This window comes from Anser anser (genome assembly GCF_964211835.1).
Source record: "Anser anser genome assembly, chromosome: 7".
Taxonomy (NCBI): Eukaryota; Metazoa; Chordata; class Aves; order Anseriformes; family Anatidae; genus Anser; species Anser anser.
In genome coordinates this window covers 29,486,256-29,514,162 of record NC_139727.1, presented here as the reverse complement: position 1 = coordinate 29,514,162, position 27,907 = coordinate 29,486,256, and the positions used below count along the sequence as shown (strand labels likewise).

The following is a 27,907-nucleotide window of genomic DNA, read 5'->3' as shown; positions in this document are numbered from 1 at the left end:
AATAACAAAACTGTTTTAGAGGAAGGTACGAGGAAATCCTGCCTGTTTTTCTGTGTAAAGCTGTTCCGAGATTTTCTTCATTCTTTCCATCTAAGCTTCGTTCAGCTATAAGGATTCAAACCCACACCAAATATACTAACTCCCAAGCAAGTGAAGAGGATTTTGATATTAAAATATAATTCTTCCATTAGCAAGAATCTAACCTCTGCCCTCCTATTGAGTCTGAGTTTCACTTCATTGCTGGAAATGCACCACTGTAAATCAAAGCGCAAGATTGCTCAGCAGAGGTTTTGAGCAGCCCATGCCTGTGAGAATAAGTTGCAATGCTTATCCTGGAACACATTTGCCAACATGGTGAGACACTCCTGTTGTTGTGAAACTGGTTAGTGGAAACAGATGTGTATATTCCCAACAGGTTAAGCTTTTTATTGTACGAAGCAATAAGGCAGAAATGATATTCTGCCTCTTAAAGGTTAATTGTTAGACTGGGAAAGCATTCATCCCATGCACTGGCAGCTTGAAAAGAACCTAATTTACTAACAATTTAGATCAATGCCTAGAATCTCACTGTCCTGCTGCCTCTGCTTCCTAAAACGTTAAAGAAAAAAAGTCTCTGCAATCACAGCATCGTGGCTAGGGCTTGCTCCTACACATCCATCTAGCAAGTGTGACCTGCCAGGAGTGATGACTCCACTTGGATAAGCATAAGAAGATCTGTAGGTTTAAACCAAATTATCTCGCCCTGTTTGGCCTGGATCAGTGAACTGGAAATCACACAGTGTTTCCCTTGTTGAGCTATAAATGTCATGAAGGGAACCTGTGTTTCAGGTTCTGGCTTAGTCAGGAAGACACACGGAAGTACAGAAGAACATGAGAATGGAAACGGCTGGAAGAAACAGTGCAAATTCATAAAGGCAGTATGCTAACATGACACAATTGCAAGCCACTTGAATTAAAGAATTAAGAATTAAACTGCCAGAGAGAACTAGAGTTAAAATGAGCCTTGGAAAGAATGGTTAAGCTACTTGAACGTATTTGAACGTATGTAGGAGCCTCTCTGTGAAAAGGCACCCCCTGCTTCAGAGACCAGCTTTCAATAGCACCGGCCACTCAGAAAGCGCTTTGTTGTCCCTGCAGCTCCCACAGAGCTGTGGAAGCTCTGAGCACGGGTGGTAGCTCTATCCATCCTGATTAGGTTGCATGCTGTGTGCAGGCAATGGAGGACAAAAGCGTCTCTGACGGTTGTCAGATTAATTGCAGCGGGTCATCCACTGCCACCATGCCAGTATTGTAGCAGGTTGTCATGAAAACATTGCAACCTGCCAAAACACCATTTTGCAGAATGTCCCACAGCACCAAGGACCCATGCAGTCATGATGAAGTGCTGCCAGTCTTGGAGCAACACAGTGTAGAAAGTAGGTACCATGCACAAGACAGGCATTCATGAAGTCCAGGCTTTACCCAACAGGCTTTGTTAAAACTCTGTTGCTCAAAAGGTGGAACATAGCGATACTGCCTGGGAGCATAGCCATAAATACAGTCCTTATTCTTATTCATGCTAACTCCAGCAAATTGGTAGACCTACATCAGTGGTTGTAATGATGTCAAGAGAGAGGAGTTAATAATGCCTGTTGGTAATGATCCCATGCACATTTGGGCTCAGACCTGCAGATGGGTTATAGCATAGCAACAAATACCTGGCAGACATAATCTTTTTTGAAGTAAGAGACCACATGCCTTCTCCTAGTCCATAACACATGAGAGTTAATTAGCTTAGCACTTGGTGAAAAAAAGCTGAAGACTTTTACACTAACAGAAAACATTTTATACACACTCAGGCTCCAGGTGAAGCATGGGTGAGTGCTGAGAAGCACTTAGGTTCTTACCTGTTGCCACCAGCAGCCCAGGGGCTGTCTCCTTGCTGGAAATGCTTCCTGAAGTATACGGATTCTCTGAGAGCTGCAGGTGTAAGTGCAATGAGCAAAAGGGCTGTTGACAGGAAACAAACAAAAGACAGAAGTTTCAATACACAGTAAGTCAAGTAACAGAGGAATCCTTGGTGATTGCAGACAGATGCTCTGATCCTTCTGACAATGACCCCTCTCCTTTTAACACTGTTGCAGATAGAAGCATATATTCCATTTCTGAATAAGCAACATAAAAGTAGCTGAGAGCAGGAGAAACAGAAATGCTGCATTACAAGAGAGCATATCTGCATTTGTTTTTACCAACAATATGATCTAGAGCACTTCCTCTTAGTAACTTTCATATTCTGATGTAAGTTCAATAAAAAAGGTCAAGCAAGATGGCAAGAATTTTCTTTTTGCATAGCTTCATAGATTTTAAAGGAAATCTACTCAACTTGCTTAACATCTAGCAAGTCAGGAGAAAAAAACGGGAAAAAGTAACCAGTAAAAGTTCAGGGGAACACCACTCCTTTGAAACACAGGGGCTACAACCTACTGTAAAATGCCTGTTCACTGAATGTTGTTGAATTACGTCGCAAGCCCAACCTAAAGTTCTCATCCATAAACTGTGTCCCGCTTTGGAGCACCTGATTTTGCAAATCTCTGACTGGCAAAAATCCCTCCTACCCAGCCATATGTGAAGTTTTGTCAACCCGGAGAGTAATGTAAGAGACACTAAAGGAGTCAATTGTGCTTTAGAAAGGTCTGCCACTCACCAGCTGGCAAACCACAGGATCCCCTCTTAGATTGGTGGCCGGTGCCTGCAGCAAACGCCAGTCTCTGCCCTTGTTGTAGGTAATGAAAGTCTTGATTTGGTCATCTATCTTTTTGTTAGCCAGGAATATGCCTTTGATCCCTGCTACCTAGGAAAAATGGAGAGAGATGAAAAAAATACATCGGAAAAACAAGCCAAAGGAAAGGCCCATCTGAGCACTCTCAGCAGTGGACGCTCTCTGCAATAGCAATTGTCATCTCAGTCCAGCCTTAGAAGACTGTGAATGGCATTACAAATACATCACAATGCTTCATGCACAACTGAAAGACCTTGTGCAGTCCCTCTCTCTAGAAGAAAAAAACAAGGATGTTCACAGAGCAAATCCCTAGCAAACAGCCCAATTCTAGATTTTCCTGAGTGGTTGCAGACAGGCCCATTGTGGCCTTGAAGGGACAGCATGCACATTAGCTTTATGATCCCAGGGACGTGGGCTGCCCCACTCCCTCCCCAGACTTCCATAACACAGGAAACAGCAGGTACACCAGAAGCAGCATGGAATCTTTTTGTTTTGGTCTTTTTCTTCTTTTACACAAAAGATAGAAATCCTGAATATACTGAAACATTGATGTTTTGCAAACTCGATTTCTTCATGCTCCTCCATTCCCAAATTCTGTCAAAATCAACCCAGTTGTTCCAAATGTTTTGATTTTTGTTGGCAGAACCAATTCCAACAGAATATGGTCCTGCCAAGATGTCCCCAAGCAGATTTCGTGTTTAATCTGGTCTCTGTTGCACAGCTGTCTAAGTGAGACAGAAAGAAGGAACTTGCTGCAAATCTGGAACTTCCAGGCAGCAGTCAGGATGAAAATCCTTCTGGTTCTGAAGTTCCCTGAGTGACACTACCCTTTGAATGATCCCGTGAAAATCTCTCTTGTCATTTAACAGCAAAGACTGATACACAGCTGCAGAGCACGGACTTTACCCAGGAATGAGAAATAATTCATGTTTACTTCAGCTGGTTCATCACATTACAGATTTATTTATTTTTTTCAGAGGCAGGTAAATATATTTAAGGAGATGAAAGTAATATGTAAAGCCTGTTCTTCATATTGATCCATGTGTTATTTGTGAGTTTTCTCTCACTGCCTCAAACCACCTGGATTTTTAGAAACAAATTGATGATGATGTTATATTGTCATTATTCAGGCTGAAATAAATGTATAGTTCTGACTTCTATATGAAACTGGAAACATATTTATTTGTGTTATAGTAGAACTTCCCCAAGTCAGTCTGCAACTACTGTTAGCATTACCAAGTAGTTAATATTGCTGTTTCTTGCTGGCAAAGTGCTGAGCCCTGAGTCTCAGCAGATCTTCCAGGCAACAGAATGCTTTGAAGAAACCAGGAACTGGAACAACTACTACTGTTCTTGGCCAAGGCTGAAAGGCCTAGCAGAAGAAGGAGAACAGAAGATTACAAAGGGTAGAAGTTTTCCATTTGTTGTATCTGGGCAAATGATACCTGTAAACTTTTGCTTACAATTCATGAAATGCTCAATGCTTACAAAGGTGGAATTTATATTCCCTACCTATGAGTAGGTATCTCTAGCTGTCCAAGGGGAAACCCCCTATTTCTAGACCTTCTTTACACATCCACATTAGAAGGAGAGAGACAATGTTTTCCCGTTTGGAAATGTCACGTAGCATAACTAGTCATTGACTTGAAAACAACCAGATATCACACCAGTAGCAGAATGCTCTGCATCTACCCCCACAGGAGTCTGCTCAGCATCAAATCCAGTAAATGCCTCTGGGCCAATCCCGAAACAAACAGGGACCTTGGAATCGGGGTAAGAGATTTACGCTTGCTTGAACTAGCAAGCAGTGGTGGTTCTTGTAGGGTGACCTTTACTACATACCTCATAAAGGTCGATGATGATATTCCCTTCCAGTCCTCTACTGCTTTTCACATTTTCCAAGGCCAGGGTGAAGTAAACCCCTCGGGTGTCTGAGATATACAGGTTGTATGTATCATTCTGGTTCCACTCTTGAACAGCTGCAAACACCTGATTCTCAACTGTGCTGATAATATGCATGTCCTGTTAAAAGAAGACAAAAGGCCTATTACTAGGATCTCTATATTTCTTCACCCTTTGGGACATGTAGTAATTACCATGACTTATGAAAGAATGGAGATGGAGCATGAATTATAGGTACGTTAAACAATTTTCTGTTAGAGCGAGCCAATAAATTACCACCATTGTGACTTTTCTGCATTTCTATCTTTTAATGACCACCAGCTGGGCAAAGGGTTTTTGCTTTCTTCATTTTTGGTAGCTTCAAGGAATTTCATTCAGCTTCATTTTTTATTTATAAATTTGAAAGCGAGTTTTTTCACTCATGGAAGATTCACAGCCTTGGAGCCTGGAGTCTTCTCATAGTCACTAGCTCTGGTGTAGCACCAGGCTAAACCAGTGACAATTTCCATTCACATGCTGAACTAAGAGGCTGCACTTCCAACAGGTAAATGACCCATTTCAAGAAACAAGAAGTGAGTTCACATATCTTTGAAGCTGAGGCATAAAGATTAGTTTGAGCTAATGCTGGTAGTGATTTTTAATAAGACACTTTTCTATTAACAGTTTGTTCAATACAGGCTATCAAATAATCTACCCACCAACCTTTTCCGGAATCCTGCTTGTGACAAAGACATGAAGGTTGAGCAAAGGTTTCTCCATTTAATTTTAGTATCAAAGAGATTTGACAGTGCATTTCCTCAGTATTTCCTTAAAACAGGTTCATGACCTGGAAATGATTTCTGGGGTACTGATGAGTATTGAAGTACTTCATCCTTGCCACCTTGTTGAACAAACTCTGGATCAACTATAAGCAAAAGTACTGCAGTTATGTGGGGCTTTATTTATCTCTTTCTACCTATTCAAAGTCTCCCCGAGATGCCAAGGAGCCTTGATTATTTTCTTGCACTGTTTCTGCATCAAGAAACCTTACTTCTGGAAGTCTCCCAAAGGACAGAGAGACTCATTTGGGGTAAGATTATCTGGGAGAAAATCAGCTAAACATTCCTACCCTGCCTAGGAGGTAACCTAACCTTCCATGTGAGTTATCTAGATGAAAAGTAGGGGTAGAGTAGATAGGAGACTTAACATAGCCTATCAGTATGGAATGTGGAGTAAAAATGTTTGAGAGCCTAATTTTTTCCCACTAAGTGCAGCCGGTGGGAGATTTGCCATTTCCATCAATGAAAGGAGACTAAACCAGAATGTTTGGTTCCTGCCCAACAGTTCTAATTCTTTGAAGATTAAGCACATATCCAACCTAGTCCAGCAGTGTGACAATAAAGCAAATCACCCAATGACTTCAATCTGTTTTAACCAGTTGCAGTGGAAATATTGCATTACTCTATTGCCAGCCTCACATATGTACAACTCCAGCAGAATTCATTAATGTACAGCTGACAGGATAGTTAATACCATACAGCAAAATGTTCTGTTAACTAGGGACAACATAAGCAAGACTCTTTTACATGGCTAAAAGACTTCATCAAGAAACTTTGCTTTAAATAGTTTAGATATTTTTTTTTAAATGACAAAAGCAACCCTGATTTTATACTATGCATCAGTTCCAAACCAGGGACACTGACAAAACCATCTCGCAGCGGGCCAGCAAGCTACAACTGCATCAGTCAATAAAGCAGGACAATCATAGGGCACTCATTCTCTCCATCCACTTGTCTCCATCACTTGAACGATGGGCAGCTTTCAGTGCTTCATAAGGTGGGGGCATAAGTACTGCTTTTTTTCCTGAAAAATGGCAGCAGTGTTTCTCAAAAGTCAGTGCATGGTCAGACACTGTGAATCCCACACCACAAAGAAAAAAAAATATATTTATATAATATATATATAATATTTTATATATATATATATATATATGCTACACAAGTGTCAATGCAACAAGAACTGTCATCAACCCAAATGTGAAGAAGTTGAGGTGCAACACCAGGAGTTCAAGACAGATTTCTCACAACTATTAAAAGTTTGCAGCCACAAATTAAAGCAAGCATCCCATATCTGCTAGACTGTAGATATGCCACAGGCAAACAGAAAGCTATATCCAGCCCACCATGCAAATCTGCCCAACAATTTTACAATTATCCCACAATAATTTTCACTTGTGGAAAGAAGTAAAGAGGAAGGCCATTACTGCTGATTATCAGTCCCATACAACAGTAGCCTCAGTAGCCATTCTGTGGCTACAAAGAGCAGGAGCAGTTTGAGCTGCTCATCAGGCTACCCAGAAACTTGTACCCAGCCAAGGCACTGTAAAGGTTGGTCCCTTCTGTTGTGCACAATCCTAAACAATGACTGCACTAGGGAATTTTACTCTAATACCAGGGACACATCCTCCTTGCTGAAGCTTGACGCATTTCATTTGGCAGATAGCTAAGACCTAAGTGAGGAAAGCCACACACAGTTGTATGAGAAGTACTAGTTTCCCTCTCTCTCAGCTTTGCTGGTCAGCATTAATCTTAGGCACTGCCATCCCGGTTGTCTCCTAAGCAGCACCATACAGTGGTTCTGTTTGTCCAAAGCATCACTAAGGCACAACTTCTAGGGAGCCATCTACACCTCTATGACTTGTTGACAATGTCCAGCCATAAGGTAGGGACAGTGGAGCTGACACATCCTGTGCTCCTCTCACTGTATGGAGACTGCAGGAGAACTCAGCATCGTAAGTATTCTCCAGAACCCCCGATGTCATGGCAAGGCTCATCAGAGAAATCTTCAGCAGAGAACAGAACAAGACTGGGCAAAGGTGTTACACAGCAGATCCGTCAAGGATGTGAGAAACAATCTGCAGCCAGTAACACAGGCTCAGGCAAGGATCTCAGTGAAGCAGCATTTTTATTTGGTTGGTTCTATGTTTTCTGAGGTACTTGTTCATTCCCATTTGCTCTTTACAGAGGGAAAAGGAGGCTGCTCTTTCTCACTGCTCACTGATCAAAAGCAGTGAGAGATACAGATCCCAACCTCGTATTTAAGAAAGATCATTCAGGTAGCACAACAAATGAAGCTCCCCACAGAGGAACTCCACTGAGGTGCTTCATCACTGGGCAGGCTGTACTATTCAAGATATTAGATATCTGTGTTCATAAATGGTGCACTCACCTTAGGAAGAGAGTATTTGGGCAATTTGATCTGCGCAAAAGGCTCCCGTCTGTATGACACATAGTAATTTGCTCTTCCACCAGTTGTCACCTGTGGAAATATCAAAGAAAGTGAGTGATGGCCCTTCTGAGACACCCTATGCTGACACCTTTAAGAGGGTTTGATAACTTTTTTTTTTCCAGATATCTTTTCTGTGACCTGCACAGATGTCCCTGAAAGCCTCTGTGTAACTCCATCAAAGAAATCCCAGACTTGGGAGGGCTAGAGCATTATTTACTTAATCTGTGCTATTGTACTCTCCACTCCGTCTCTTATGCTTCAATTCCAGCATGATTTTAGCATTAGGTATCTCATAAAAAAGGAAGAAGTGAGTACAAAGTGGAATAAAGGAGAAGATCTGGTTTTCACCACACCATTCCAACACAGCTACCTTGGACAAGTAATTTAAAGTCTCTGTGCTTCCGTTTCTCTTCCATAAGAAGGAGATAACCTCTTTTCTCTGCTGCTTCACAGCTTTGACTGTTTATACCTTGGAGCCACAATTGTCTTCCAACAACCTTTTGCAGTGACTAACATGAGAGAAGCACACTAGCATTATTTAATGCAAACAGTAAATGCAATGAGCTTTCTCTTGGAAAGCTGGAGCTAAGCTCTTAGGTGCTCTTTGTCACTATAAAGCTCATTTCCTTGAAATCATACCATCTCTGAATGAGGGTGTGGGGATAAGTGCTAGACATCCAAATCTGTGCTTTTATGGAGTGAATGAGCTGTAAAGACTAAATATAAATGCCACACATTGATTAGATCTAGCCCTGATAATTTGCAATATATGGGATTTCGAACCTGTCACTAGTCTTAGTCTTGCTGTGGGTGTTCTTTCTGGGACCATTCCAGGCCTGGCTACAATGAGGCTTACATAGTTGAATTTCCTATATTCTGCTGTTTTGGCAAGCTTGCAGGTTCAGAGATAGAACAATATATACAGCACTTCTCTATTATATGGATTTGTTGGCTTCTTAAGTTTCCAATAAAGCTAAAAGAAAGGTCCTAGATTCTCTCCTAGATATACTCCCTTTTATCCAACAGCGATATTTCAGAACAAACTTACATGTAATATTGCTCTAACATCAATTATATTCTCAGTAATGATATCACCTCTAGATGGTAGCATTCTTCCCTAGAGAAGCTGTCATATGAAGGACATGACATTAGCGGTCATGAAATTTGATATCTAATCAACTCAAGATAAGGCTTTTCTATTGACAGCTTGAAGAACTGGAAAGAAAGAAGGGTTAGAAATAGGACAGGCTTCTACACTAAGACTTCTCTTTCTGCTTGTTTGACATTTTTACTTGTAATGATATAACAGATGCATTTAGTGCTCCCTAAGTAAAATAAATAAAAAAAAACAACCATTATACCATACACCACATAAGAAGGCAGAAAAACAGCCCATATCGTAGTGAGCTGGAACTGTACCGACAACATATAGCTAAAGTCAAGGAGAAACAGACACAAAAACCAAAAGCAATTTGCTTACAGTCTCAAAACAAGCCAGTGGCAGAGACAGAGAAACAAGAGTCACTTGACTCACTCCAGGCAAAGCTCACTGTGCGCTGGCCCAGTAGCATTTCTGAGCCCTGCTCTTCAGGTGCGAGGATGGTAAAAGGGCTGTGAGTGTTATTTCAGAAGGATATCTTTCCCATCTAATATTACCACGTCAAAGTCAAGTTTTCACAGCAAAGCACATACTACACAGTTGATACACAATCAGACCAACTCAAAAGCAAAAAATCATTTTTTTTCAGTAATTGTATCAATCAACTGTAAAAACAATGCCCAAAGTATCCCTCACTTCTAAGTCGTGCTATGTGAACAGCTCAGGGAATATTTAAATATTCCCTATTCTCTTGGTGATATTTCTGACCTCTAGTGGAAGAGCCAAATTCTCAACTGGTATAACTCTGCCACATACACTCATTTTACACCATTCATGATTTCAACATCAGCTCTTTATTTGTAGCAGAGTGCAGACTTAATTACTGTGTCCGGTGACTACTTGGCTAGGTCCCTGGGTTCAATATGCATCTGATGGACTTAGACACAGGCATTTACTCTTCTTTAAGGTAATAAGAAAATTACCTTAAATGCTGTGACGATCAATTAACATAGGAAACAGCCCACAGTCTTCAAGCTAATCATATGAAAACACGGTGGAAGAAATATCAACAGGTGACCAATTCCCCCCTGTGCCAAGACAAGTTCTATTCTAAGTCTGTCACACAAAAAAGATTTTACATAGTTAAAAAAATCATGCCACTGCAAAACTTAACTGTCTTTTCTTCTTAAGACAGAAAGGTGAAATTCAAACATGATTCAAGTTCACAGTGCATTAGATAAACTCCCTTTCAGTCCTCTACCTGGCACTAGGTCACCCTGACAAAGGTTTACAAGCAAAAGTCCTTGTGTCCTGTGGTCTTTCTGAGCCAGTTAGTTTGAAGCCACCCACAAATTCTGTTGGCAAGAGTTGTGTGAAGCTTATCTCAGCCAGGACCTCATCTTGCATGATATACACATCCACGGTTGTAACTGTTCTAAAAATAATGATCAAGCCTTCTATAAAGTTTTGGCAAGCACTGTGGTACAGAATGAATTTTGGAAGGCCCAACTTAATTTATTTTGATGAACTTTTCTTTTTCCTATGAGCAAACTCTCCAACATTGTAAATCCCAGAGATTATGATACTGTTTTCCCCACTAATGCCTCCTTTTAGTTCACATTTGATGACTGTCACCCAATTATTTGCTGTGAGCTCATCTGTCATGTTCAGTACAGAATTAGCTGGGTTTGTCTTTTTTCCTCCTCCTTTACTAATGACTGGCTTGTTAATCTGTTTTTCTGGATTTCTATTTTATGTGTTTAACTGGGCTTCTGGCCCATGGAAATGATTCATTTGGACAAATGTGTTTGCCATTAAACACATTTGTCTTTCCTAACCTATGTTTTCTTCCTTCCTCCACTCATGACCATGATCTTCTTTAATACTTGCGTTATTTTTTTTTTTACAAGACGAAAATCTGGTCTCACATCAATCAACACTTAAAGAAACATGACAAGTTTCTCTTTAAAAGCCCTGAGAGTTTCAATATGCTAGCTCGTCACCCATGCTGACCTACAAAAGGACAGATTACACCAAACATAGAAGACAACAGAAGTATTTTCATAAGGCTGTGGAAATGGTAGAAAATATATCATGGAATCCATTCATCTCCATAATTTCTGAGACATGCCTAGAAACACATGACTCTCTAAGAGCAGGTTTGGGTTCTGTTTAACCAAAAAAACCCACATCTATCATCCAAAAAAGACTGAAAGGCAAGCAGAAGGAGTTATAAGGAGTTATGATGTCCCAGAATGTAAAGACACCCACAATGATGTCAGAAACTGCAGATCACAGTGCACCAGGCTTCTACCTCATCCTCCTGGCTAACTGATGCTGGCACCCGTAATTCCCAAAGTAAATCAGGTACTGCTGTAACCAACACAGAACTACTAAATCTCCAAAATGACTCTGGGCTAAGCAAGACCTCACCTGTCTCCTGCTGCTCAAAGACCTAACAGAAAGGCTAAAGGTACATGTGTTGATGCAGACGCTCATGCACCACGTATTAGAGGCACAGCCTTGGTAGAGACACAATGACAGCATGCAGCTAACACATGATTTCTAAGCTAATGGCTGAAAGAGAACAGAGGACTTTTCTACATTGCTTATCAGCCTGGGTGGTTTACAAGGATAACAACCACTTGCCCTGCACAGTTACTGGAACAGGACATCTGCTTTTCACATTGTTTATAATGTTCAAAGGAAAAGAGAATTGGTAATAGCACAGCTCAACCCACAATCATTAGACATGTTTAGACTTTGTAATTCCTGTAATTTACCTCCCACTTCAAGCACTGTAAATGGCAACTCAGTCAATTTACAGAACCAAATTTAAAATTTCCTTATTGACAGTATGTCTTTGGATGTTATTTCCAATAAACTCCCCACTTTTTGATGAGATGGGCTTCCTTTGCTTTTCAAGTTTCCTCCCTCCCAGTAACATGAAATGACTTGGTAGGAGTGAAAATTTGAGAAACCCTATATCAGTAATGTAATGACACCCTTGATTTGTGTTTTACACCTCCACAGAGTGTCGTGGCATCCTTCCTCACTGTTTTAACCTTAGTTACCCTTTCTCCTTCTCGAGGGCATAGCATCCCCTAAATCGGTTTGTGGATTAAAGCATGGAGGAATTATGACATTAGGCAGACAAGATGCTATGCTTGCTCCTTAGCGAGTGAATTTGCCGTTTTTCAGAGCTGGCTGCTGTCTGAGCCTCGTACAGGTTTGCCAGCATGAGGAGTGAAAAGTCATGTCTCCTCTCCCAAGCCTAAGCCTGTTGTCAGTCACAAGAGATTCAGGAGATACAGTGAGCTGGTCAGAGGGAGAATCCACCTGCATTACCCTAATGTAATGCTCTTCTTTCTTGATTTCTCAGCATGGCCAGGACAATCACCTTCCAGATATTTCTGTGTACTGAGGTTCTCCAATGCCCAAACATAAACCACACCATCTAGCCTGAATTATCTCCCTGTGGCTTTTGTTAATGTCATCCCTTTTGCACATTCATTAAGGCAATACACAATGACAATGACCTGAATGTGAGGAGATACAGCTCTATGCTGCAGAGACGTGTATTAGTGCTTCCACAAGCTAAGCACCCTCAAGCTGCCTGCTAAATTCAGTAGGCTTTGAAAGCATGCCACATTTTAGAGTGTCAGACCCATCACTGAGAATTTGCTAAGACAAAGCTGCATTTATTTTACTGTCCCTGTTCACTTACCTCAGAGCTATGATGGCAAAGCAATAGGATGGTGTAATTTTGAGAGAAAATACTAGATTTGTTTTAAAAGCAACTCCTGCAGAAAATGTGCACAGTTACACCAAAACATGAGGCATGTTAGAGCTGCAAATGCACGCTACCCATACAGAAACCAACTTAAGAGAGGTGGATAATTATACACATTAAATCTCGTGAGGGATTTCAGAGGAAACATATGAGTCTGCCAAGGTAATCCTTTACATCTCCAGATGCAGACACTGCTGATAAATCACAGAAGATGTGGGAAGGGAAGAGAGCGATAAAGAAAAAAGTACAGCACAAAAAGCGCTAGAAAAAAATAAATGTAAATAAATAAATAAATAAAGGAAAGAAAAATGATAATCAATTTTTATCAACAGATGTTTAGCTTCATGTTCCAACTCTGATAACATTTGGCACAGAAAAGATGAAATAGTGCTAGAAATGGATGAAAAACACACAGCAGTGAATAGGAAAGTAGCCAACTACTTACTGCCTATCTTGCTTTAAGAAGACTTTTAACTAGCACCTGGGTTGCACTTTCTTTCATCTGTATGGATTAATTTCCCCCACTGGAGAGCTGTCCAGCATTCTGAACAGGGGCAAGAGACATTTTAAATAGGGGCAAGAGAAGATCAGCTGTAGCAGGCATTATTCACCAGTTAAACAGATGTAATGATGTTCATCATTTAAACGTCTTCATCCTATTAGTTTCATAATAAGCTTTTAATGATTTCTTCAATAAAAGACTCAAAGACCAAACCCTACAAGTTGGAGTGCTCCATTGTCCCGCCAAGCCGTTCTCTCTACCATCGATTGCAAAGATAAAAATCAATTGGAGCTAAGCAGGGTGAAGTTAAAAATAAATTGCACAGATTGATTTCTGTTAAGACCTTTGGCTCCTAGTTAAAAAATGGAGGAAAGAAATATATATTTGAACATAGTGTATTTAGCTTCTACAGAAATCACGAGAAGGCTCTAGACCGGGAAATCAAAGTTTAATTTCTTCCCTATCTCATTTCACTGAGAGGTTTCACATTAAAGTAAATAAATAAATAAATAAATAAATAAATAAATAAATTTCCTTTCTTTATTCTTGGGGAAGTTTACTACTTAAACTGATTAAACTTATTAAACTGACAGCTTGAGAGCTGAAGTTGGGTATCCATACGAATTGGTATAATCTCAGCTGTGGCTGCTGGTTGATGTCTACTCACCTGACAACTGTATTTGATTCAGCAAAGCACACTCATTTAGTCCAGCTCTAAATACTCGATAAACTTGAAATATGCACTCATGTCCTACTAAATGTTGGCACTTCTAAGTTTGACTAAATAACCACAGTTACAAGCAATAATATAGTAATAAACTATTTCTCTGAGCTAAGCTCAAACATATATATATAGCTTATGGAATAATTAGGAACTTCTTTTTCTCCATAAACCTTTAAAGAGAAATGAAATGTGCTCCCACCCCAGTTCTAAAGCTATAAATAATGAATATTTTTCTTTTTTACAGAGCCTGGAAAAAATACATTCTCATAAAGATATCAAATTCGATAAAAATAGAATTTGATTCAGATTTAAAAAAAAAAAAAAAACAAGCAGCAGCAGCATTTTTTACAAAAGTCATTTTCCATCACATCACTTCAACTAAGATTTTTGGACACACATTGATGAGACTCCAAGCATCCAGAAATCCAGAAAAGGTAATATTATTGATTATAGGTGCCCTAAGAAGCTATCAGTAATTAAGTAATTATGGGCAAATGCTGACATCAGTGTGTTTAAGGGGACTTTCTGATGCAAAAGAAGACTGAATTGCTTCAACAGCTTTTGGCAAAAGTGGTTGGTCCCGTGAGCCAGAGGAATTATTTAGATGTGTATTGCGAGAGTTACACTTAGTTGCTCTACGCAACATCTAGGGAAATTCTGGGTTTGCTTGTTCTCGCTCATCCTAGTGAGCAGGCTGAGATACTGCCCTGCCGTACACTTCTCTGAAGTGAGCAAAACTCTAAGTGTAAAATTACTTCAGATGATGAAGAGCATTTTGACAAACTTTTCACTTTCCACATGGAGCTCCTGCTGTCTAGAATAACTGCAGCTGCTCCCACACTGCTGCATGTGCAAGCTGTGAGCGATCACCATCCTCTGCTTCTTAGCATCCACACTGCCTATCTCATTCAGGAGGACTTTTAACAACAGCCAAGACCCTCTCTTCCCTGCTCACCTCACACTTCCGCCTTCATTATGTCATCCTCAGAAGAAAGGCAACCACCAGAGCAGCTTAGCTTTTTGAGAATGGGACCTTCACATGTCCCATGACAACCTACACCGGAGGAATCAGGAGTCAAGAGACAGTGGTGCAGCTCCTGGGGTTCCCAGGATGCTGAGCTGCAAATGAAATGACATAGAAAGCTGCCAAGAAATCTTCCCAAGAGGGGAAATAGCAGAAGGAGCCAGGGAAGGGACAACAGCAGTGATTAATACGTCGATGCCTTGGTACCTGAGAACCAGGAACACAAGACCCTCTTAAGAATTTCAGCCTACAGTTAAACACCTTCATAAATTATGTTACATTTTGTAATGGGAGTGGAAAAGGGAAGAGGCCACCATGTTCTCCCTCTTTAAAGGCCTTGGGAAGCGATAATGAAATGCCTCTCAGCATACCTCTCTGGTTAATGGTGCAAGCAACTTCCCATTAAAAGTGGAAATGGAGCAGAGCCTGAAGTGAACAGGGCCTTTTTCAACCAGGGCTTGCAGGTGTCGTTTCTTGTCCCTACAAGGTGACACCACAAGCCTTTAGCCCTAAAGGCAGACCTAAGCGTGTCCATCTCAAACGGCATTTATTTGTTTGGCCTTCTAGAGAAAACAGGCATCACCCCCCCAAATTCAAACCAGGCATCAGCTTCTTCTAAAACTCAGAAGAGCCTGCTGTGCCCAGGAGCTCTGTCAGTGCCATGGAAAGTGCTGAAAGTCTGAGCTACATTTCAGATCGACTTCAGCTGCAGATGGTACGGATTCCCTGTACCATCTCAGAGAAAAATAAAGACATAAAAAACAATCATGATAGGTATTGATTGCCCATCCACACATCTCTGTACTGACTTACAGCCAGTTCAAATCAAATGGTTCAAAGTTACCCTGAGGGTCTCTAAGCACTGACAGAGACAGAAACTTCAGGGAGGAATAGGGACAGTGTTAACTGGATGTTGAGCTAGACTGGTATGACCTCTGGGAGGAAAGCCACACACTGAAGAGTTTACACAAGGAAAACGCAACAAGATTAATAGGGAGGAGAAATATTTTATGAGACTTACTTCTATAGTTCAGGGGAGGGAAGGTATTTTTCACATAACAAATCCTTGCTCAAGTCCCTTAGGATCTCATGAGTATACTCAAAAGCTTATCTGTGCCTTTTCTAACTCTATCAGTTCTGATCTCATAAAAAAATACTACCTCTTCTTGTAAACTTCGTCTCACTCACATCCCTAGGCCACTAGCACTATAACAGCAGTACTGCCAGCAATCTTCATGCCACACAACCTGGAAAGTTTCATCTTTGTTACTGTCCCTCACCTGACACGTGGGAAAATCCAGTCCTTACCTGGGGCTGCACCACTGAGCCGGGAATGTCCTCAGTCCCCGCTGGTTGTCAGACTTGTCCAGCACAGGACTCCAGGCACCCAACGGAACCACTGAGTTATTGCACCTGAGATAACCTCCACGTTACCATTACACAACTGGGAATGACTTTAACTTAGCAATGATTAGCTCCCTCTGCCAGCTGCAGGACTGCCCACGTGAATGTTGCTTTCTGCAAAAAATGGGGTTTTACAGCAAAGCTGATTCCCAGTGAACGCACTGCCGTTTTTTTAATATCCCCATTAGTTCTTAGACCACCACAAATAAGCAACACTATACTGAGAATTTTTCAGCCCAGACTTTTTCACTCTCTGCAATAAGCAATGACATTTGCTCATGCTTTCTTGCATTTTCAGTGGAACTTTTTCATCTGTTGGCAAGGAAACTTACATAGATCATTCCTGCTCTTTCATAGCTACTTTAAAGAACTAAGTAGCATTGATATTATTTGCTTGCTTAGAGAAAAATAAGAAGTTTCTGCTCCAAACAATGCTTCTCACTCAAAACAGTTTTCTGCAAAATAATCCCCACATTCATTAAAGTGTTGCATTTTAGTCTCTTTTCAGCAACCTGAGCAATTCTATTACTCATACTGATACCTGACTTGCTTGAAAAACCTTTTCTCCAGAACAACGCTGTGATTTATTTTTACCATAGAAATTCTCCAAAATATCAAGAGCCTAGATACATATACAAAACAAAAGACAGTTCCTGACCCCTGCGTCTTATAATGTAAGGTGTTTGTCAGAAAGTCAAATCTTGTACACAGTTTCAGGTTACCTCTGCACCTGACTTGAGAAAGCGATACGAATTCAGTAGAAAGTATTCAAAGGCACTTATAGGGACAGGTGTGGTACTGCTCTAAATTACTGGCTTCACTAGTGCACAGCTATATAATTGAACATAACTGACATTGACCTTAATGGCAAAGTTGCAGCTAATATTTCGTACACCTTCATAAAATTAGCTCCTTTTTGTGTACAGTAAATAAATTCACACTTAATACCATATTCCAAGATTTTCTCACAAATAAGTGATCTACTTTGCAAGCCACATGAATTTTAAATATTAACTATGAAGGAAGGAGCTGATATTGGCTCCTGGCTACACAAGAGCAATCTTGTGAATTGAATGAAATCTTATACACATAACAGAGGGTGCGATTTTCTCTTTATGTATCAATTTATGCAGACTTACCTACTCCTACAGCTGTGCTAGACATCCTTCAACAACTAGTCGTCAGTCAAATAGAAAGTCAATCAATAAGTTCAGAATGATCACCTACTATTCTATTCATAAGAATTCTTCCTGTTATCTCTTAGTAGCTACTTCTTCCCTCTTCATTACCTTTTATATTTTTCATTTTGTGCTGTTATTTATCTCCTTTGCCTGATTACTAGTCCCAGTCTTTTCAACTTCTCTTCTTAGGCAAGTTTTTTTCGAGCATAGGATCATTCTTATTTTTCTTTCTTTGCATTGTAATTCTGCAAGATCCTTTCAGAAGTGCTGCACAACAACACTCCACATAAGGAAGCGCTGATTTATAATGGCACTATAACATTTTCCATATTCTCCCTTCCCCTGCACATTATGCACCATAACATCACATCTGCTTTGAGTGCACAGTTATACAGGTTAATTCTTCCCAGGAATCTGACACTACAGGCCTGTTTATCAATTTGATTAGAATGGATATACACTGGTGAATAGCTGCATACAGATAATCTGAAATGTTGGTATCGATAATTGCGATTCACCTTCCCTCATTATAGCTGTTGGAAAGTTATGGGTCTTCTCTAAGCTACGCTTAAGTGCCTTCTAATGTTAAAGACAAAAGAACATACAGAGAGAGACCTTTCTCATCCTGCAATAGGTGTCTAGGAGAAGATGAATTGCCCTTGAAGGTTCTGATCTGTCCACTCTAGGGGAGCACAGACTACCGGTATAGACTAAAAACCTAATGCTTTCATGATAAACATTAAAAGAAATGAGTTACCCTCTTTACTCCACAACATTACTTTTTATTTGTTCCAGCACAGACAGATGGGAGCTCATGCACCTATCTTTTATGCAGCTATTAAGCCTCACCAGGTTCTTAACATTTAATTTGATATTTATTTATTCATCTCTAATATTTGAAATTCAGAAGAGCTGGCTCCCATATTTCTGCCCAAGATTACCCAGACAGAATGATATGCATGAGATATTGCACACAGTGAATCTGACACATCCCATAATAGGCAGCTACATCACATGACTTCTGAGATTAATACATCCAGGACATATCAGTACTCCTACATATGTACCAAGCAAACACTCTGCAAAGCCCATCGACCACATGCTGGACACGGTGGATTTAACACACCTTCAGCTCAGAAAGGGGTGTGCTGTGAATCTGAAGTGTCTGCGTCTTGCTTGAGAACTACACGGGCTCAGTTCATGCCCAGTTTCCAGGCATTTTTTGCATTCCCACACGTAGGATGCAAAAAAGAGGGAAAAGCAATAGACAAGCTGTGAAAGGGAGAGTGTCCTGCCTGCCCAAACCAGTATAAATGCTTAGTTTGTGCATTTAAAATTTTTAAGAAGTGGGGGTATATAATTTTCACTCTGAATACCCACACTAACGCTAACTACTACACTACTACACACTAACTAATACCCACAATAACGTTGAAATAAAACAGTGCTAAGGGCATTCAAGTCACTTGAAGTATTACATATACACACACGTTTGTATACAAACTTTTTTTTTTTTTTTTTAACTTGAAGCCATTGTTTCCACTCATTGCTACTTTAAGTCAGAGGAGTGCACACACCAGGCAGATGCCATCACTGCAAGCTCAAGCTTCTACACAGAGCAGCCTTCTTTTAATACAAGTGAGAGCCATGGAATGAGGAATGTCTGCGAGACCTCAAGCTAACCATAAAGAATTGGATGCTCCACAATGCCCTCAGCCAGATATAAACCTCCAGATTAACAAAGTCTTTCAAAAATACTCCTTGGTGAGTAACAGCATTTATTGATTGGAAAGCCTTTGCCTCTAGTGAAATCATGACTAAAGCTGCAACAGCTACACTCTCAGTGTATTCTAGCAGCAAGTCTCCCCCCGATGCCAAAAGAAGTGGTGGAAGGCTGGGTGTCATGGAGGGAACAAGGGGGGCTGTGGCTTCCATAACAATCAGCCTTCTCCAGAGCAGCTCACTCTCCTGCTCACATGAGGAGGAGACTGCCAACGCTACTCATGTGCATGCATTTTCTATATTGCAGTCTTCCCGAGTCATATGGATCCAGTCCTTCACCTTATCCCAGCACAGATTATCAGCCTTCTCACCTAAACTTCAGTTTTTAAGAATAATTTCACAATAAATGGTGCAGAACTTACAATTTGGATATTTACAATTAAAAAAAAAAAAAGGAGCTTTACTTAACCCAGTCAAAAAAGGAAGCGTGTGTCTTTCCTTTACCACCTGGATTAAAGTTTCATCTCATCTCATTTCCACTCCTCATCAAGGGGGACATCTAGATACCATCATCACGTCTGATCTCTGTCTCCTGAGTTCTCTAGTCCTCTACATCCTGGAATTACTGCAGCCTAGATTATGGTCTTCACTCGAATGGCACATCTTTGAGAATTTCTCTTAGACACCGTATGATTCTTCTCACAACTCCATAGTTATGAAATATGGAGAAAAGGCCTCATATCATTCAGCCCATGTTTTCTCAGAAAATCTCAAAAACTTGAAGTTTCGTGTTTAAGTTCTGCCACTTCCTCCTCATCTACAAAACCCTCATCAACTAGCTGGATAATTTACAGCCATCTTCTACCTTGAAGGTGTCCTGTAACATCTTTTTTCCAATCTCTCTGCTATTTTACCTCCCACTACAAATCTTTGTTCAATCCATTAGCATTACTTGACTGTCAAATTAGCATAAACCTTCCATTTGTTAAAATGATCACTCACACCTTTCCTTTGCTCTTCTCTGTTCTTTTCAGTTCACAGTAACTTCTTTGCAATTTCCAAGCAGACACAACAATAGCAAGTTAGAGTTTCTGTGAAACACGTGGACCCTCATGATTATCGATGAGCAAACTTAAAATATATCAGATTCAACATGAGACAAGTGAGGAACAGAGATCAATTATGTTGTCTCAGACTGCATTGCCAATCTACAGTAGGTGGATATAGACTCCCTGCTCTTACGGTTTGCAGTCCCACACACTTGTCCTAAGAATATGCCTTCTCCCTTCCCCAGAACAAACACCTTGTGCAGGCAGAATTCTTGTCACGTTCTCATCAAGTCAACATACCTGGATGAAGATATATTCATCCTGAACAACGAGGGAGCTGATGTCAATGGAGCGTGAAAATGGCCCAGTCCTTTTGGTCTCTGAGCACTCCTGGATCCGACAGGTCAAATAGTGGGTGTCTGTAATGGGAGAATATGTACACATGAGAAATACCCATGCAGAAACCTTGTCTGAAAATGTCATCAGCAGCTCAGAAGAAGGTCTCTGAAGGGAAGTCTTAATCTCATCTCCAACTAGCTAGACATTATTGCATGATCCACCTCTGACCTTTAAAACTGTAACTGCTCACTGGAGTCAGGAATTCATCACACTTCCATACCCTCTGTTCCCTTTCCCATTGTGCAGATATCCCTCTGACAAGTGGAGGGTACAGATCATAAATGCATCAGAAAACCGATGATGATACCATACAGAGAAGAAAAGATTTCAAAAGCCACCTAGGTGGAATTTATCCATTCCACTGTCCTACTGAGTATTATATTTCCATTCTCCCCCTAAAATACCCTATCCTGACATCTGTTTTTTATTGTGGGAGTAGCATGCAAGGAGAAAAAGAAGTCCAAACCAGCACTATTAGGTTTAATTTATTCTGCTGTGAAAATTATAAGTTTATCACCAAATTAACAGTTATTATAGCCATATATAAGCTAGGTAGGAAAACACCATGGACATGAAATAGCATGATTAGACGAAGAGTCCTAACAGTAGCTACATGCAATAGGTGTAAAATGCTTCTGTCTGGAGAGAGGACAGGAAGACCCTCACAGTAATGGGATGCCCTGCCAGTCCTTGGCATTGCTTGAGAGCAATAGGACGGGGAGAACAATGTGAAGACAACATAAGGTAGTCAAGATGTTTCAACAGAGGGGCCTGGATGAGAAAGCAGATATATAGCCAGATGCTCAGAGGGGCAAGAAGAGACAGGCTCACCTCCAACAAGCTGGCAGAGGTTACAGGGGATTAAGCGTCATTTCACTCAGGCTAAGAAAGGATCTCATGAAACAGAACAATCATGGTATTGTGTCTCTGGATGTATGTAATCTAAATATGCCATCTCTGCCTTTCAACTGCTCTTCTGAAAACTGCAAATTAGGGAGAAAATGAAAATACAACTAAAATGATGGCTGCAATGATAAAAGGGTCATATCTTTTACACTGCAGCACTTTTACAGGCTTCTTAGCTTCAAGCACTTGTTGACTATTCTACAAAGGGTGAGAACATACCATTCAGGATGAAAACAGTGAGTTTGTAATGACTGAGGTGAGCTTAATGCAGTGGTTTTAGTTCCCATGATTGCACCTATTAACATGAATCTTGCTGAACTAACCCAAAAGGATAAAAGAAGTTGAAAGGGGGTGCAACCAGCCTAGCAAAATTTCTTACAGGATCGTCCATCCCATAACCTCTGCCATTGTCCTTCATCTGTGTCTTTAGCAACAGCAAAATGTGTTTAACTGCAAAGCAGTGGGGGCACAGCCGAGATCCTCTGACACTCAGCTAACTGCCCTCTCACGTTCAAAGACAGATTCACAAAGTTTGGCAGGTTCACCTTCCACTGCCTAGTCCCACCGACAGACCCGAGGAATGCAAAGAGAACACAAAGCAGGTCAAAAGAATTAAAAAAAAAAAAAAAAAAAAAAAAAAAACGTTAATCTGATAAATGTTTGTGCCACTAAAAGCCTGTGTTTAAAGGCTGCAGACCTGGTAGAGACACTGGGAATTCCAGGTTAATAAGAGCTACATGGCTGATTCAGAGCAGTTGCATACATCTGGCCCTGCACTGAAAACAGCCCAGCGATGATGCTAAAGCAGCAGTAACAGTTGCCGGTGCCAGCTCAGAGTATCTAGAGGTAATTAATGCATACGGTGTATGGTGGAACATGTCTGATGTAGAGACAGTGCCAAATAACTGGGCTAGCAGAAGGGCTGTGCTTTCTCCCAGCATAAAATACCAGCAGCAGTAGAAGGGTCAGATCCTCAGCTGGGATAACTAAAGGCTTTTCATCAACTGACATACACAGACTTCACCCAGAATTGCTGTTTAGGCCCTGAATGTGGAATCTAAGGCATCTCTACAGTGGGTGGAAGAAACTCCTGAGAAAACAAGAGGGTCTTACATATTGTCATTCAACCCAAAGAGCTCAGCAGCCTCGACCTGTTCTTCGAGGTAGCACTAAAATTAGGCAGAACCAGGAGGAGAGGTCAGGAGCTGTATTTTTAGCAGCTCGTTCCCACGACTGTGTTCTCCCACACGGTCGCCTGGATATTCTTATCTTTCCAAAAAGGGGATAATTTGCTGCTGCTGAGTGACAGAATGGGAGGAGGAATAAAAACCTGTCACAAATAAATGCAAATAAACCACAAGTGTTGACATGACAACTAGCTTCCTGCCTACTGAGAAATGTGTCATTTCGAGTGTGTTACACCAGCAATCAAACATACTCAAAGAATGGCACCCGATTAATATTCACAGGAGGTTGGTGGTAGAGGAGGGGGGTAGTGCCCTATCCACTTTCCATTTAGTAACTTGTTTATTTATTTTCATATATTTTTCAACACAAAACCTGCAGAAGAAAACATAGGCACAAAAAAAAAAAAAGATCTTCAAACCTGTCTTTGGATATAAAACTAAGTTTAATTTTGAGTTTCCTCCTGATGTCCCACATAAAATGAAAAATAATTCCCGTTAAAACACATCCCTTTAAAAACACACAAAAAAAACCACCCCTTTAAAACACAAAATTCCCTTTAAAAGTCAGGTAAAAATATGACAGGGTATAATAAACAGTAACATCTAAGCAAGAAAAAATACCATGCAGTGTCACAAACCTTGATGTGGATATTTTGCAAGGCCAGAGGATCAGACTAGAGAAAAACCCAAATCAACAGTTTAAATTAGGATATTCCAAAACTCTGAGGATTTTTTTTTTTTTTTTTTGCAAAGGCCAAAATTTCAAGGCCAGAAAGGCTGGTTTTCTTCAGCTGAATGGAAGCTGAAGATCAAAAGTCCAAAGTAGTAATCCCAGAAGACCCTACACAACTATCTTCTAAAATCATCAGCATCTCCTTTTTAATATTTAAATTCCCAGAACATCTCACATTTTTCTGTAAGTCAAATGGGGAACTGCCCCTGCGTTATCTGCCCAGCACTCAGCTCATATGTGAGTATGACTGAAAGCAAGAAACAATCCCAAGTTCCTGTCCAAGGATGGCTCCCCAGAGGGGCAGGTGGCATGCGCCCAAGCTGTGCAGCCCTATGAAGCCTTGCTTACTTTTCACTGGGAGATGCATGCCTTAAGAGAAGTTGGCTTCGATCTGGGGATTATTTCCAGTTTATATAATGTCTCGGACTACAGCAGAACTAGTCTTTTTCATTCTTTTTGTTTGTTTTTCTTTTCACTGCAAAAAGAGTTGAGAAGTGCCCCCTATTTCCTAGCTGGCCTCAAAAACTTCTTGTTCTTATAACCTAACATCCAGCTATTTTCTCAGCCCATCCGTGAACGTGGCAATATGGACACCAAGCAGCCTGAAGGTTTTGCTGCAGCTCCAATCCCAACATCCATGCCTCCCCACAAACCCTTCTGACAAATTTATTTCATTTAGGATTATGGAGTGGCTTTCCCAGAGGCATATCCATTTTCCAGTTGAGGCGCTCAAAACACCTCCCCATTGTTAATTAACATGGTCACCCACACTGAGAATTTGGAGTGTGTTATTATTCACCAGGAATTAGTTACCATTATCTTGTTTTATCTTTTAGGTAAGGTTTGTCTTTCTTTTTAATTTACTGTTTCTCTGTAATTAAAATATTGTTTATTGTATCATACCTGTGAGTGAGGAGATTATCTCACTGAACACCATGAAGTTTAATATATCTTTCCTAGGAGCACTTGTGGGTGCTTGTGTCCATGTATTAGCTCCCTTGCATTCAGCCCCATCCTTCCCGCTATTACACCCAGGCAGAAGGTACAGTGCCCAAGGCTCCTACATGTTTTTATAATTTAGAAACGCAAGCCTAGATTATTATTCAGCTACAATAGCTCTGCCAAGATGTTGAAAAAAAAAAGTGAAAATTTTCATCTGCTGTAAAAGACAGGAACAGCTTGAGATCAGCTAGGCGCTGGAATTCACAGCATCTTGCAAATATTCAGAGAGACAATGTACTGGGGTAGATTATGTTTGAAGACCACTCCTAATGACCAGACAGACAATACCCATGGAGCAAGATGTCTCAAAGGACATACAACAGAAGAGTGAACAGGACTTCCACCCCCCAGCTCCATGAGTTTATTGATAGCCCTGATTCATTTATGGATGAATGATACTCTAGCGTGTCCCGCCACCTGTTTGTTCCCAGCCATGCAATGTATTTATGTATTTTAGGCTCCAGTGTCTGAATCAGTATTAGATCAGTTCTTGGATCCTATGAGTAATTACTGTTAAAGAAGAAGAAGAATAAAAAAAAAAAAAAAAAAAAAAAAAAAACAGAAATTAAAAGAATTAAAAGAAAGAAAAAAAAAACAAAGAAAGAAAGAAAAAACATCAAGTTCAGGATTCTAATCCCAAATACCACACACCAAAGACAAATGCCCCTCTAGAAGAATCGTGTACTTTTAAAATGGTCAGGGGCATTGAAGACAGGGATTCTAGTTCTTGACTAGAGCCAAGCAATGGGAATACTCAAATCTCTGTCTCTTAATGCATCAGGTAAATGCCTGAGCCACCAGACTGACCTGAGAGGCATCATAAAACCCTCCTTTTCCTCCTGCCAACCACTGAGGGAAAACTTTAGTCACAAACTTTCCAGCCAAGAGGAGATAATTGCAGGGACCCATTTTCCAGCAGGTCTAAGTGCCTCAGCCACTTCAGTGAGAGCACGAAGGACCATTTTTGCTATGGAGCCAGCCAGAAGGAAAGTTCAGCCTGCCATTCCTAGGCACACAGAGCTGTACCATTTCACACCAGGTGAGCCTATAGCTCTGAGGCAGTCAATGTTTTATAACACAAGCTAACATCATTTTTAAGCCTTAAAAACTCTAATTGGAGCAATATGGTTCTTCTGTGCTGTGTTTGGCTGGGAGATGAGTCCTTTTGGAGCTGTCCCCCAGCAGGACACCCCAGCAGGGCCAGCACAGCCCACTGGGTCCCGCCTGCTGGGACGATGCTTTGCAACGGGCCTGTTTTGCTGACACTGCTGTTCAAGCCTGACTTTCAGGGAAACCCTCAATAACATCAACAGCCAATTCCAAAATGCTGAATTTATATATTGAAACAAGAACAAACAGAAGCCCCCCCAAGCAAACAGGGCCCAAAGGAAGAGAGCTGTCTGTGAACAGGGGAGACATCTTTCAAATGAAGCATCTACATCCTTGACACATCCAGTATTCAAATAGCTGGGTGAGCAAGTGTAAACTTAATTTGAAAACAGCCCTCATCAGCAGTTTGTTTGCCTACTTACTTACTTCTTTACTTGTTTTTTGCCACTTCTCCTAGAATCTCTACAACAGCATATGCAGTTGCAAAGACACTGAAGAAGCCTCCCTACCTTGCCCACCCACCTGCCAGCCTGTTTTGCTCTTTCCCCATATTCAACAAACAGCTGTCACTCCTGAGCTTTTATTGCCTGGTTATTTATTCAGCTGCCATCACTAAATAGCAGTGGGAGGCCAATGAATGATTTTAGAAGATCCACAGCCTCAGAGAAGTCACCCTGATAGACAGAAGCTCGTTCACACAGCATCTGGCCTACACAGCACTTGACTAAAGCAAAAAAAGTTTGCAACCAGCAAAAATAAAGTCTTTTCCCCTTAGAAATCCTCTACAACCTGAGTCTTATGCTGCTTTTCTACGCTGTCCCTGTAGCATAAAAGGGATACATCCCACAGGTGTGTAGCATTGAGCTGGAGTAATGCTGGCTTCACCCCCAGAAAGAGATGCATTAACATGCTAAAAATCCTGTAAGAAATAACTAAAGCACTGTAGAGAGAGTAGTGGAGAAAATCAGTTTCCTAATACACATTGTTTTTGCTGGAGGTTTGTTACAGAGAAATCTGTTCTACTGAAAATGTGGCTAGATTCATTTCAGTGAGGGGTTAAGATTTTGTTTTGTTTTTCCTATTTCTTACTTCAGATCCAGGCATCTCTTCAAGGCATGCAACATTTTGGTATGGAGGACCTATTCACACATCCTAGGCAAAACTGAAAAATCCTTTCAAAATGAGTCAAAGGGTCTGTGGGGCATAGAGACATTCTGGCCAGAGAAGTCTGACCGTAAGCAATTTCTCAGATTCCTAGGAAGAACTTAGCTGTTTTGAACACCTCTGGAAATGCATGGAGGCTGTACTGCACAGCGATGGCAACTCAGCTCTTCATGATTCATACACGAATCACGTAAAATACGTGATATCGAAAAAAAGTTAAATAGTGAACAGAATAGACTGCTCTGTAGCTCAACAGATCGTGCTTCTGCCCATCCTCTCCACAGACAGAAGCCCTGCAGCCTCTGAATTCTCCCCCAGGGTTGAAGGATAAAAATATGTCTCACATCAAACCCCATGACCCACATTTTTCCTATCAATTAAAATGTAAATGGGGAGACAAAATGAGCAAAGTGAATTTCAATTCCCATTCCATTCTTGACTCAAACTACACTTTTTCAGCATTGGCTCCAGGCACTCACGTCCATCAGCTGTCCGGGCTTCCATGTGTACAAGGTCTGGTTCTTTATCCAAACCCGCCACTGACCTAGGGGGAAGAGAGAAAAAAACAGAAAAGACAATATCAGGTGAGGTAAAAGGCTGCAGTCAGATGGACAAAGAGTGAGGAAAAGCAAAACCAGTTCAACCCTGTGACACTGTGCATGTAGGTCCCTACCTCCTACCCTCTTCGTTGTCTCTTCTATGTTCCTATGCAGCCTGCTCCCAGGGACTATGTGCTGGCCTATAAACTACCCTTCCAGCAGCTGGTGAATGAGCCAACCCGTCCCTTGTCTCCAAGATCAAGAATACAGCAACCATTCTTGTGGTGGCAAAGCTAGCTGGTTCCAAGATCCATCAAAACCAGAGCTCTGTTTTCACGCTGCAAGAAAGGTGAGGACAGCAGCCACATGCTTATAAACAGAAAATTAAAAAGGGTTTTTACTCAGCTGAATAATGAGGCAAGATCTGTTCCTGGTTTGCTGT

At 40.9% G+C, this 27,907-nt stretch overlaps 1 protein-coding gene across 12 annotated transcripts in view; it reads right to left on the bottom strand.

Annotated features, from left to right (window-relative positions):
- The window catches only part of SORCS3 (sortilin related VPS10 domain containing receptor 3), a 313,332-nt gene that overhangs the window by 61,770 nt on the left and 223,655 nt on the right, over positions 1-27,907 (bottom strand). For all 12 annotated transcript variants that reach the window (XM_083845055.1, XM_083845054.1, XM_083845050.1 and 9 more), the window contains 6 exons: positions 27,406-27,470; positions 20,726-20,844; positions 7,868-7,957; positions 4,601-4,780; positions 2,684-2,830; positions 1,887-1,989 (listed from right to left, as the gene is read on the bottom strand). In XM_083845055.1, the coding sequence (XP_083701181.1) occupies positions 1,887-1,989; positions 2,684-2,830; positions 4,601-4,780; positions 7,868-7,957; positions 20,726-20,844; positions 27,406-27,470 (704 nt within the window). The remainder of the gene's footprint in view (positions 1-1,886; positions 1,990-2,683; positions 2,831-4,600; positions 4,781-7,867; positions 7,958-20,725; positions 20,845-27,405; positions 27,471-27,907) is intronic.